Source organism: Diceros bicornis, chromosome 10 (genome assembly GCF_020826845.1).
Source record: "Diceros bicornis minor isolate mBicDic1 chromosome 10, mDicBic1.mat.cur, whole genome shotgun sequence".
NCBI classification, from domain to species: Eukaryota; Metazoa; Chordata; class Mammalia; order Perissodactyla; family Rhinocerotidae; genus Diceros; species Diceros bicornis.
In genome coordinates this window covers 61,551,511-61,565,159 of record NC_080749.1, presented here as the reverse complement: position 1 = coordinate 61,565,159, position 13,649 = coordinate 61,551,511, and the positions used below count along the sequence as shown (strand labels likewise).

Genomic DNA, 13,649 nt, shown 5'->3' with positions numbered 1-13,649 from the left:
TTTGAGTCTATCAATTCTAATGTTAAATTTCCTATAGCCTGGTACAAACAGACCATAGAGTTCATGTAGGAATGCCCTGATTTTCCTGAGGAAGTACCTAATCCAGTGAGATTAAATTTCAAAGTTACACAGCTAGTTAATGATATAACCAGAAATAGAACTTTTTTTTTTCAAAATTTCTCCAATACCCTAGACTACTTGCCCAAAAAGAAACCCAACCTTACTTTTTTTAAAGTTATGGTTCCAATTTTATGAATATTCTCTGAAAGTTGATTTTATTAAAGTGGTAGGGTTTTAAAAATCATAATACAGGTAATCTCAAAGTTTATAACAAATTTAATTTAAACTATGCAAAATATCTAACTGGGCAGAATTGGGCCCAACAGGGAGCTGTGTTCCCCTTGCTCCTGAAAGTCATATTATCCAGCAATCTGAAATGCCATCATTTCTAAATAGGAAAGAACTAAATTTAAAGTTCCTCAGGGATCATCTTTAGAAAGATTCTAAATTTGGGATTGATTTTTCCACCAAAGATCTTGCTACTTGTTTTTTTTTTGTAATGAGAAAACATAAAAATATCTTTTGCTCAAAAAAAGTTCTTTAAAAATATTATATAAATTTAATTTCTATTAGTACACAGCAAGTTCAGGAGGTTTCATGCTCCTTGTGATTATGTTTTGCTGCTCAAATGCCTTCACAAGTCTCCGTGCATTCCATACTCTCCAGCCACCAATCCCCCACAGCAAGCTTGGGAACGGCTAACAGCCAGGAGTTAGGCAGTCTGAAGAAGACAGCTGTTGACAGGAACTTCATATAAAAAAATCTTTTCTGTAATAGTAAAGACTGCCTTCTAATTTACCTATTTGATCACCTCCTATAACATTTTCAAAATTTGGCCACAACTTTCTAATACATATAAAGACAGATATAAGACAACTCAGATGAAATTATATTCTGCAGTTATCAGCATCTAGTTCATATGCATGAATAAATATTACAAAAAATGATTGTATTTTCAAATGAAAAGGCCTTTAAAGATAAATTATTTAAAACCCAGAAAGAAAGAACTTCATTATAAAAAAGAATCTAAGACGACATCAACAAAAAACTTAAAATATTTCACTTATCACTAAAACATGTCATGGAAATTTTGATGTCACATTTATTATTCACTACATAGAAGCTAAATCGGTATTATTTAATTTACAGTTAAATTTGTGAATTTTGTTTTTCTATTAACATGCAGAAGAGAATGCTCTTATTTACATTTAAAGAGAAAAGAGTAACATCTAAAAAGTATTTGCTTGACAGTCAATATTTTATACAGTATCTAATTTGTATGAAATATTGGCCCCTAATCATTGTCTTTGCAGAGCTTTGATTTTTAAAAAATCATTAGTGAGGTACAGTTTTCGTATTTTATATATACATCAGTGTATTTATATTTCAAATATTAGCTAAAGTGCAACATTCACAATCTGTTTCAGAATATAAATTAGAATTCTTAAGTACTGTTGTTTTTATAAACAAAAATTTGACTAAAGATGGATTTTTAAAATTTATTCCTGGGTACCTTTGATAAAATTGTGTTATAGGAAGACTAGTGGATTTATACCTATATAAACATATATTCTTTTAAAAACTTAAGTATATATACAGAAAGAAGAAAAAATCCATAGCCATATAAACAATAATTATCCAGAAGTCATCCCATTAAGCTCAAACCAGTGTATAAGTTCAGTCTGAAGTGTGCTCTTCAGGCCCATAATGTTCACAGACTACTGAATGAATGGCTGTTGATCAAAACCCATAGGAAATGTATTACAAATAAATGTCTTTAAAGATAAAATCTGCCTTAAAATAATAATGCTTCTCTTTTATTCATTAAAAAATTTGGGAACAGCTATTTGAAAAATCCTGGTAAATATTTTTAAAGAACATATTTCAAGCAAGTCTCAAAGATCTATTGGAAATGAATACCTATTCAGTGGAATTTATTTTACTGAAGCAAGCACATATGGTAAATATCTGTTTTAAAGGAATGATATTTCAAGTCCAAGACTTCTCCAGTTGAGTTGTTTACTTCCTCAATATGATTTAATTCAGATGTGCTTTCATTTCAAGATATCTTTGAGGGATTATTTATCTTGAATAATTGAAAGCTTTAGTGTTTTTCTATCCATTTAAGAGCTGAAAGATTATCTTTGGATATATTGAATAATACCTTTGCAACTATTTTCTTTCAAAGAGTAATCGTTGCTTGGATTTTTCACTTGCGCTAAGACATAATACGTCACAAGCTCATGAGTAAAAGAAGTACATGGAGGAATCTGAGCAAAATTCATGGTTTCTTGTAAACAGTGGCTTAGATTTCTTTAGTATAACCTGAGTCTGTTGTTAGTTCTCTCAATTTGAAAGAAGTCTTTAATCATCATCATTGCTTTTACTGTTCACGTAACTCCAGCTGTCTCTTCTGTTTTCTTCTTGTAGGACGGATTTGTACTGTCTTTTAAAGAAGCCAGCCTGAAAATAGCATTGCATAATTACTAGTGTGTAATTCTGAACATATTACACTCATGCCAAATATCTAAACAGTCAATGCCAATATTTCTTAAACTGTGTCCCATGTAGTCAGTAAAAATTAGTTTGGGAAAAACTGGGTTAAAGAACTTTTTTTCATGTTACTGCAGAACTTCTCAGTGATGCATGCACACTCTCTCCAAAACTGACATTCAACATCATTCCAAATGCTTTTGTAAAAACAACGTTTTTCAAAACTAGTGTTACACTTTGAACATTTGTTGAAAATAAGTTATCTTTGGGAAGGCATATTTCTCTAGAAAGACTTGGGTAGTAAAGTTTGGAGAAATGAGATCAGTACTACATATTCACTTAGGAATTTAAAAAGTTAATGTTATGTATAAATCTAATAACTTGGGAGTCACACGTTGGCTTTGAGAAAATCAAGAATGGCATTTTGAGTGGTTTAACATTAGTAATTATCAAACGCTTACCTTCCACATGACATATGAAATGAATAAAAGTACAATAAGTCCAAGTAGCAGGCTACTTGAAATAATCACTATAGTGAAATGACGTTTGGGTCTTTGATGATGTAGTCCTTCAAGGAAAACCTACATAAATTAACCAAAATAAAGAATCACCAGTTTAAAAACTTGCTTCTATTTCCTTTGAAGCCCCTCCACGATCCGCATCTGTATTTAGAATAACCCACCCTATTCTCTGGCTGGCTCTAACAGAAACCTAGGAAACATTGGTAACTGTTCAGCAGAAACAGTGAACAGAATGGGCTTTATCCATGGTTCTTCCTCTAATCATGCTGCCAAATTTACCTCCTGAAAGACCTCTGTCATTCCTTCCTGCCAGTTGTGGAAAATGTCAACTCTCAGTAAAGTATCTCCGGCCCTCCATGATAGTCAAAATCTATATTCCTACTCAAATACCCTAGCAATACTTTTTCCCTACAATTTTAATGTTTCAGTTAAGAAGGTAATCTTACATGTGCAACATTGTCATTCTTGTTTAGTTCAATCACTTTTGGATCTGACTCTGGAAAAGCTGTCGCTCTTATTTCAAACTTGAGTGCTGAAGTCTCATCCTGTTTAATAAAAGAAAGATCACTGTAGCCTGATTCATAGTTTTATTTCATGAAGACATTAATAGTAGATAAGGATCATGAGAAATTATTTCTATATAGAGGTTTTCACAATTTATCTTCCCCAATTTATTTCACCATTTGCAGTTAATTGCAATGCAGTGCTTTCTTTGGTTCCAAAGGCATGGGCTTGGTATTAATTTATATGGCATCATTTTATTGAAACCCTTTCATTAAACATGGCTACTTTGCAGATTAAATATTATAAATATATAAATCAAGTTATCATTTGATAGTTACCAATGTATTTTTTTCCTGGATATTGAATTTTTATCCTCAAACAAGACTTTCTTCACCTGATAAATGACCTCAAATTCATTTTATTTGGGCTTCTTTTTCTGTCTAAATAGTGTTGTATTTTGCTGCTCTAATCAAATACATATATTCTAATATTGTAATGGAAAAATCTGGTATGAATAATTATAGCATTCAAATATAAAATCAGTAGATAAACACAGACCTTTGCTGTCTAATGCAGGGACTTTATAACCCAGAATCCACAGAGCTTGGGAATCTGTGGATGGGCTCCACAGACTCTAAGCACCTTCTGAAATTGTATGTAACATTTAGATTTTTTTCATATGTGCATTCACTGTTGTAGATGAGAATATATTCTTTAATCAAACTCTTGAAGAGGTCTATGACCTTCAAAAGTTAAAACTACTGTGTAAAGATTGTTCAACATTTTGGAGAAAACATGTAGAATTTTAGGGCTAAAAATAAACTACATACTTCATCTAAAGCAGTGGTTTCCAACAGGATGATTGTATCCCCGGAGGACAGTCAGCAATGTCTGGAGACATTGGTGACTGTCAGGACTTGGGAGGTGGTGCTACCAGCATCTAGTGGGTAGAGGCCAGTGATGCTGCAGAATATCCTACAATGTACAGGACGGCCCCTGACAAAGAATTATCTGGTCCAAAGTTCCAATAGTGCTTACTGTTGAGAAACCTGGACCTTGAGAGTATGAGAAGGCAAACTGCAAAAGTTTAAATAACTTGTTGATGGTCCCAGGGACTTAGTTTTCAGCACAACTAGAACTAAAACAGATTATCTCTTATTTCCCTGTTTGGTGCATCTTCCTCTTGACCACTGTGTGGTAACCTCAAATGTTCCTCTTAACAAAACATGATACCTGCCATTTCCTTTGGCTTCCTATGTGCCATGCAGTTTTAGTAGGTGTTTTATAAAAATCATCTCATTTAATCTGCAACCTCCCTGCAAAGGAGATATTATCCATATTTATCAGATAAGGAAACTGAAGAACAGAACTCCACATAAAACCCATTTTATTTCAAAGTGCTTCTCATAAATATGCATACTCTTATCTAAGAAGTCCAAGATATATTTAATTATTTTTAATTCAACTTTTCAAAGTTCATCTTCCTAAAAGTTTGTTATTGTATGTTTGTGTTTTGGTGTTGATAAATTTTGATGTTTTAGTTTGATTTTATGAAAGCCTTCATTTTAGTTCTTAGCTTTATTAAATATTAAATTTTTAAGCATAATTTAAAGGACTTTGGAAAGAACTTTACAGTTATATGAAATGTTAAAGTAGCCGATTTCTTTGATTTAATCGAGGTTCACAAGCAGTTGGTCATGCTTTCTAAAATAAACCCCTTAAGACTGTAAAGTAAGACTATGGAATAATTACCTTTTAATTAGTAAAGCCATGTCATTTAGACCAAGTGTTTAGCTGAAGTGATAAATGGAAACGATTTTAGAGTTACACTCCAAATTTTACTTTCATTCATACTTTCTCAATTTGTTGAATGCCTCCTTACAAAGCAGCCTAGCTATATAAGATAATTGAGTTTGTAGATTCTATATGAACTTATCCTTATAGAAAGTTGTCATTGTATTTTAGACTTACCATTTCTAAAATGGATGGCCGGCCTTCCAACTGAATGTGAACACTGGCTTCTTTTCCACTTTCCATTTTCCCAAAATTGCATAAGAAATTTAAACAGTATGGATCAGCTTTTATGCAGTACTTGAAAAGAATACAAAAGAGCTATGTTAAAATGTCAACATTTTTTAAAATGATGGCTAAAATATTTTACGTGGATTTAAAAATCTGCTCCCCTCAGTGGTGTTCATAAAAATTATCTTGCTGTAAACATGGAATTAAAGATCTGCCTTCATTAGTGGCATTTAAAAAATTAGCTTGCTTTAAACAAAACACAAATGTTTGTTTTGTAAATTATAACAAAAACAAAGTATTTGAACTGGAGCCTGTATTCTCATTATTCTTATGAACTTAACCTTCTGGGATAAAATTAAAAGAAAGACTCCTCCTAATCAGAGTCTTGCTAAGTTACATGTTCCTTGTAAAACTTGGATTGTTTGAAGGGTAAAATTATTTCCTCAGTTTTTTTTTTTCATAAATTCACTAAAATAAAAAGATTGGAAATTAATCTCATGCCACAGAGGCTGCTGAGCCGAAGACAGCATCTTGGCCTCCTAAAGGGTCTGGAGCAATGTCTGCCTGACACAAGATGGGCATTTGTTAGATAAATAATGACACAGTATATTGTATATACTTAGCCCTGGGTCTATCTCCACTCTCCAGTCATGCCTGTTCCTCACATACAAGAATATTACCTGAACTCGTTTCTCTCCTACACTTAATGTGGGTTAACAGCTCAAACCCATTGATTCCTGGTTTTAAGTATTTCAGTTCTATATGTTGGAAAGCAAAAACTACGACCTGAAAAACTGAAACTTACCAATAGCCTCTTATCAGTCTTTGACAAGAATCTGAGTATGTCTTTCAGGGTCTCCAATGCACCTTTTTGCTTCTCTGATGCACAGTTTCTTTCATAATTTTTAAAATGGCATTCTCCATTAGTAGTCTAGAAAGATAGAAAGCAAGAAAAATCTTATTCAATATTGGAAAGAACAACAGAAGTTAAATGGTTTGAAAAGATCCAATTGCTTACCTTCTCTAAAATATATCAAGTACTTCTGGAATTATGAAAATATTTTTTGACAGATTTATTTGGGAAAAATTAAATCTCTGTGGCAAACACACAAAAACCTAGCAAAATTTTAGAGAGTTGGATATACTTCCTAAACTGATCAAATGGCCTTAACCTTACAGAAATTAGGGCAATGTGAAAAATGGATGTTTGAACATTAGAATGAAATTAAACATTTCTTTGGCTTCAGACACAAAACTATGTGTTATAACAGCATGTCCTACCATCTAAATCTGAAATTCAAGTAAGATTTTTAAAAATTAGATCTCAAATCCACTTAGTAGGTTTATTTGTTGATTGCTTGTCTTGAAACTGGGAAGGTAAAAACAATTCTGATGGAATCATCAAAACAAGAATATTGATTCTTAATTATTTGAATATTCTTTTAAAAAGGCTGAAGTACTGATTTTTCAACAGTGGTCTCAATCTTAATGGATAATTCTACCAATTAAATTACTTTCACAGGTCCACATCACAAAGAAAATGTACCAAAGATGGTAGAGCATTGTTCTGTAAATGAATAAGTTAAATGCAGAGGTGCCACTATACTCCTACAGTTCTAATGCATGTATAATATTCAAAGTGTACTCAATAAATTCATATTGAATTCATGGCTTAGATTAATTGTGACTGAAATAACAGCAATCTCCATTTTAGCAATATTACTTACAATAAAGGAAGGAACACATTTTTACCTGGACATCCAAAATGTTGAACAGCTTATCGGTACGGGGGATAAAAGAATTTGGTACCATTATTTCCACACTAACATTTGGAGCCATGCTATGGCCGGTGTTGATAACCTGATAAGAAGGAAAAAATTTTAAACAACTTAAAAATATTTTTCAGAAATGTAAGTAGAGATGTCAATGAACTTTTAGGTGAACCCATATGTTCCATGCAGCATTCATACTGGTGAAGGGTTGTTATTAGCAGCTGCACAGCAAAGAGAGACAGAATATTCAGTCAGAACTTAAAAAAGTTTGCTAATAATTGTAGCCTCTAGTTATTATTCCTAGCCCTCTCCTTTTGGTATTGATTGGGCCAATATATCCAGGCTGATGGTTTATTGCAGAAATAGTCTAAAGAAAGAGACAGAAATAACATACATTTGTATGGCATATTATGAATTCAAAAAACCGTGATCAGTTGGTCCTCATAGCTATTCCATGAAGTGGGCCGATATTTTATTATTCACCAGCTAAGGAAAATGCTAGGAGGTGTTAATGATGTACCCAAGATGAAAGTTAAAAAGCGACAATAATTGGGACCAAAACCCAGGTATTCTAATTCTAAATCCTATGATGTTTTCACAAAATCACTCTGTGCTGAGAGGATAATCATCAGCAGTTAGTGAATAAAAATCTATTTTAATTCAGGATAATTATAATGCTGATGCACTCAGAAAATCAGAAATGGGGTAGGTTATTTGGTTTTAGGGAAAATACAACAGGTTTTTAATACATAAGGGAATGATTTTTTATTGATAAATTTGGGGATTACAGATCTCTGAAAAAGGAAATTGGGCCAAAATATTGCCTCCTGAGGGCTTAACTATAAAACCAATACAATACGTCAGAAAAGAGATGTGCCACGATATCTGAATGAAATAGCATGACTCACAGACTCAATTTTTTGAATGCACATGACATAGATGAAGAAACAGAGTGTCCTTGGCTTTGGGACAGGTGGTAATTGCTAGGCAATAAAGCACAGGGCAGTTGCAAAAGGCAGTATCAGCAATGGGTACCCAGTAGTGTCCAGACCTTTAGATAAGGTCTTCCTGATGCCAGCAAATAATCAATCTAACCTACAATAGTCTTCGTCCTTGTTCACCTAATAACGTTTAGACCTCCAAGAACATCTTCATACTTGGACAGATTCACCAAACCAACAGACTGAAAGTATCTCCAGTCACATTCTATAGTAATTTAACTAGAAAATACTTGTTAGCTATTAATTGTGAATTAATGAATAAGTTTTCTAGAGTCCATCTCAGTTTCTGTTTTTGTTTATCAAAGCACAACCTGCCATGGGGGCTCTGATTGGACCACTTCTTGGGACTTCAAAGTAGAGGGCTAAATTTTTTCAACACTAGTGTATACTAGTTTTACAAAAACTTGAGTATACATAGACTCAATAGGAGTCTCAATAGAATCAATAGGATTTCAAGGTCATTCTTCCACAGCTCTGAGGCAGGGCCCAGGAATTTGCATTTTGGATAAGCACCCCAAGTGATTCTGACACACGTTTTGAAAAGCATTGCCTTACAAAATATCATAATGTACCTAGTCTAATCCAGACTCATTCACATTCTATAGATTGTTATATAGCTCTAAGAATATTTGGGCATTGTTTTTGGTTCAAAAAATATTTTTGTGGACATTATCTCCAATTATTTACTTATAATCAACATCTGTGATACACCAAAAATCTCAGTTGACAGTAAAAATTTTTTAAAAGAATTTTTAGCTTTATATTAGTATATTAATACTGGATAATGATAATACTCTTTACTTTTTAACAAGATTATTTAATAAATGGTGCATCACTTGTCACAGATCATATACCTATGGCCTGAAAGGCTGACCAAGTACACCTTAAATGGAGATGCAAGAGGTAAGAGCTTTCTTTGCGTGGTAGATAATGTTAGAGCTTTTATAAAGCTTGAACCAAGAAGAGATTTCACTGATTCGTACCCAAAGATGCCTTCCCTTGGCCTATCCTGTTTTCCGTATGCATCTCTAGTACATTCAGTTCCTCGGCCAGTTTCAGGCAGTACCGATGTTTCTGCTTGCTCTTTCCCACCTGTACTGTAAAGAGATGTGGGCTTGAGCAACAGGGACAAGACAAATGAGAAAAAAGGAGCGGGAGCCCAAGAAGAAAGAGTGTGAGTGCCCGTGCTCCAGTCCCTGCTCACCCTAGGCCAGCCGGGGCCTGAGGGACATTACATGTATCTGGTGTCCTCTGGAGCGATCATCAGTAACATTCTTTCCATTTGTTACACATATCAACACAATCAACTTTTCTTACGTGGAAAGTGAGGTTCATTTTCTCTGCCATGCATGTTTCAGGCTCATTTTCCTCGTTTGGTCCATACACAAAAGAAGTTGGATTTACAAACCTGACAGAAACAAATTCAAACTTAACTGTCTTATTTGATAAGGTATTACAAATAGTCTTTCTCTATGGTTTGGATTAGAACATATTGCCTAGATATGCCCTAATCCAGACTATAGGTGCCTCCTAAATACCCTGGAATACTTTTGGTTTCTTGGTAATATAAGAATTCTAGTGAAAATGTAATTAAATTAGAAAGCCATATGCTCTGACTTGGTGACAGTATCTCTTCCCACCAATATCTTTTGCTTGCCTTCCCCAAGACTGCCTGGCTCATTCTGCCAACCATTCCTTCTCTCTCAGCCCTCAAATGATTCATGTAAATCGACAAATATGAGATAAATTCTAGCTTTTCCCTGTGGCTCCAATATCCCCCATACCTCAGTCTATCATACCTATTTTTGAGTTATTTCTTCCCATCCCTAATTCTTGCTGGCTATTTGTAATGAACCCCAAGTCTGGGGAACAACTCAAATATCACTAAGTATGGTAAATTTTGTTAGAATACAAGGTTGTCACTCTTTTACCTGTAATTAGACACATGTATGGTCAGTAATTAACTTTGAAAAATACTTTCCTAGGGAAATCCTGACTCCATAAGTTGCTCCTACTTGGCAGCTAATATGAAATCCTACAGATTAGAGACCCATTGCACAGGAAAGAAAAATATTCAAATGTTGTAGATTTAGGCAGTTTAATACTTGCAGAGCGTTCCTTGCCCAAAATAACAAGATGTGGATAATGGAAAAATAGGGGGACACTCATCAAAGGAAAATCAAGGGGAGGAGGCAAGACAAACATTCAAAACCAGGAAACATGCAACCAGTTTTTCTTTGCTTCCCACTCACTCTCTAGGTCCTCCTCTCCCTCAAATGGCTTCCTTTATCCCCCTGCTTGTAATGGGTGGTTAAAAATGATTGGGGATGGTTTATCTTTAGAGCAACAAGAAGAGCTCATCTGTCTATTTGTTCTGTATCTCTTATTGCTTGAAAAATATGGTTTTAAACAAAGACTAATAGCCTGAATAATTTCCACTCAAATCATTAAAGGTTTTCTTAACACTCCTTTCATTCTTTCTTCAGACATCTCCTCCTTGAAACAGAGGAGGATCCGCTCAGTTACTTAAATAATGAGTGAATACTGGCCCCAGGGCCGTGGCTGAGGAATTCTGTAATTCACGGGTACAAAGCATGGACAAGGGACACCTTGCAGTTGGCTAGCTCGTACCTCAAGCCATTTGCCACATACACAGACACAGGTTCTAGAGAGTAGTGATTTTACCAAGCTCATACTTTTTTGAATTTCCCATTTGCCATGGCCACTAAGTATGATCATGCAAACTACACGCTACCCAACTCCTGGGGCCCCTGGCCTGCACAGCGCACAACTGACAGGCTGGGCGTGGCCGGCTAGAGGCTGATCGGGCTCTTCCAGTAAGAAATCTCCTCCAGCTGGGCACTAGTTTGAGGTGGTCTCAGTGACGATTATAAAGATCAAAATAATGAACATCTAAGCAAGGGATTGCAGCGCCAAGGTAATTGTTAAAAGACAGAAACAGCACAGGATCTTTTTATAAAAATATTTAAAATATGGTTTTGATCAGTAATGTAAGAAGCAACAGAATTTAAAATCAGGTCTCAGTCTTACAGGAGGCCTCAATCTCTACTTACCCATGAACAGTTAGCATGACTTCATACTTGAGAGGTAGTGCTAAAGTCACCTTGTTACGCTTCAGGTTGTCCATTTCCCCTTGATTTTCACTACAGAAGCAAATAGAAAACCCTGTTAGAATCCATCCAGCACAAAAATCATCTTAGAACTAATTACATCCTGTGTATACCTACTACACTTGGAGGTTGGTTTACATGCTCTTTGAGGAGTGGGGATAAAAGTAGAAGTGGTGGTAAGAAATTTTTATGACAGGGTTGGCAGAAATTTGCTCTCATTATTTACAGTTATTTGCTTCCAAGCTGGTTAGAGGGGTTTTTTTTTGTTTGTTTCTTAGATCACATAAGAGAAGTTTTCTTCTGTAGACAATGGAACACAGCTCCATAGTTCCCCTGAAGTCCCCCCCCACCCAAGGTCAGCAGTCCATCTCCTTTAATACAATTATTCTGCACAAGGAAATATACCAGGCGGCATGCACTGTGATGTTGAGATCCTCTTCTGCTCTGCTGAGGGAGCTCGCATCCAGGAGAAAGCCAACATCTATCTGTAAAACACAGAGGGAAAGCCCAATTTGTTAATAATCTAAAACATTTTTTTTATAATCTGAATTTTAATTTTTCTTAAGAGTTTATGTTCTGTGTAATGCGAATTGGAAACTATGTTCTAGAAGCATAGGCTACCCTTCACTCGAGCAGTGAGCTACGGGGAAGCTTTTGGGTTTATGGCAACTTTAAAGCACCAGCATTTCCAAAATGACATTCAGAGACAAAGCCTCGTCTAAATGTAAAGACAGGCAGGTCCAGACTGACAAAATTAGAGATGATTTCACAAGTTGAGTGAGGACTCTTGCCAGAAACACCTTTTTGTATAGCAGAGGTAACATGCCTGGCAGACAGGACCACCTGGGGTGGGGTGGGGTGGGGGGAGTGTTGGAGAAGGGTGAGATGAGGGAGTAGAATTCTGATTGACACATTCACATGCCCATCTTGACATAAACACGTGCCCCCCCACTTTTTTTTTTTCCCAGTGAACATTGCCAAGAATATAAACACAATCTCAAAGATCTCAAGCTCAGTTGGTTTTGGTTTTATTTCATCACTTAGCTGCTTACCTTAAGCAAAAAATAATAGTAATAAATTATATATTTGTATGCAGCATAATATAGGAAAAATAGAAAATGTTTTATATTCATGTTAGTAAACAAAAACTATAAATGCTAAATGCTTACCCTTGATAGATGATCTACATATATATAGCCAACACTGCAGTCAAGTTTTACTATGCCAGAGCTGTCTGTGACTTCACAGTTTATTTGTTTTTCTTCCTAAAAGGAAAAATGAAACAACTGGTTTGGGTAGGAAGGGAACAAGAAGTTTGTAACTTATGTTTAAGGATGGTTTTGAAAAAAAAAATCATCCCCAAAGAATTTACTTTCCTGGAAGAGTATTTTCTGTTTACTTTTGGGATAAATAAAGAGAACTATAAACAAATTATATAAATATGTGTGCATATGTATAGGTTTATTTTAATATTCATGTAAATTCTCCACAGAATAATTCCTGGACTTGTAGCTTTCATCCATGTTTGTGTGTTCCCTAGTTAATTCAAGGTCCAGTTCCTTGAAAAATCATAAAGCAAGGAATTCATAAGGTCCATATTTCATTGTCCCTCTTCCATCTGGGATGTGAACATGAAGGTATTTAATCGCAATAACTAATCGCAATAGGATATACATATTCAAATACTCAGTATAGTATATTATATAGATGTATATTGCCCTGAATATTTTAGTTTTCCCTCTTACTATTGCACATAGGCTCCCGATGCTCTAGAGAATGAGGGTAATAGATATTTGTGAGAGGTCAAAGACATCTCTAAATGCCCTTGGTGTGAGGAGATGGTCTCCGGATAGGGATGAGTAAATTTGCTAAGGGATAGAGAAACATCAAAGAAGAAAGTGATTGAAGATTTTCTCTTTGAAATTCAGCCTTATTAATACCTTACTGATGGATTTAAGTGTTCACGACTCAGGCCTGGTAGTAAGAGAAGGTCTCCAGGTGCTTCAAACTCGTGTAGGAGAAGAGAACTTGCCTGCGATGTGGTTGACACTAAGGTCTTGGGGTTTGTGGAAGATTGCTTGTTGTTGGATTGTTGGAAATTCTCTGGGAACAAGACTAGGCGTGTGAACTTAAAACGCAGAGCAG

General features: G+C 35.0%; 1 protein-coding gene across 1 annotated transcript in view; it reads right to left on the bottom strand.

The window, feature by feature from the left end:
* Positions 1-1,849: 1,849 nt before the first annotated feature.
* The window catches only part of ITGA4 (integrin subunit alpha 4), a 76,546-nt gene continuing 64,746 nt past the window's right edge, over positions 1,850-13,649 (bottom strand). Inside the window, exons 19-28 of the mRNA XM_058549359.1 lie at positions 12,674-12,769; positions 11,910-11,989; positions 11,448-11,537; positions 9,691-9,781; positions 7,353-7,460; positions 6,406-6,531; positions 5,550-5,669; positions 3,521-3,619; positions 3,015-3,134; positions 1,850-2,523 (exon numbers count right to left, since the gene is read on the bottom strand). Coding sequence (XP_058405342.1) covers positions 2,425-2,523; positions 3,015-3,134; positions 3,521-3,619; positions 5,550-5,669; positions 6,406-6,531; positions 7,353-7,460; positions 9,691-9,781; positions 11,448-11,537; positions 11,910-11,989; positions 12,674-12,769 — 1,029 coding nt within the window. The 3' untranslated portion in view covers positions 1,850-2,424. The remainder of the gene's footprint in view (positions 2,524-3,014; positions 3,135-3,520; positions 3,620-5,549; positions 5,670-6,405; positions 6,532-7,352; positions 7,461-9,690; positions 9,782-11,447; positions 11,538-11,909; positions 11,990-12,673; positions 12,770-13,649) is intronic.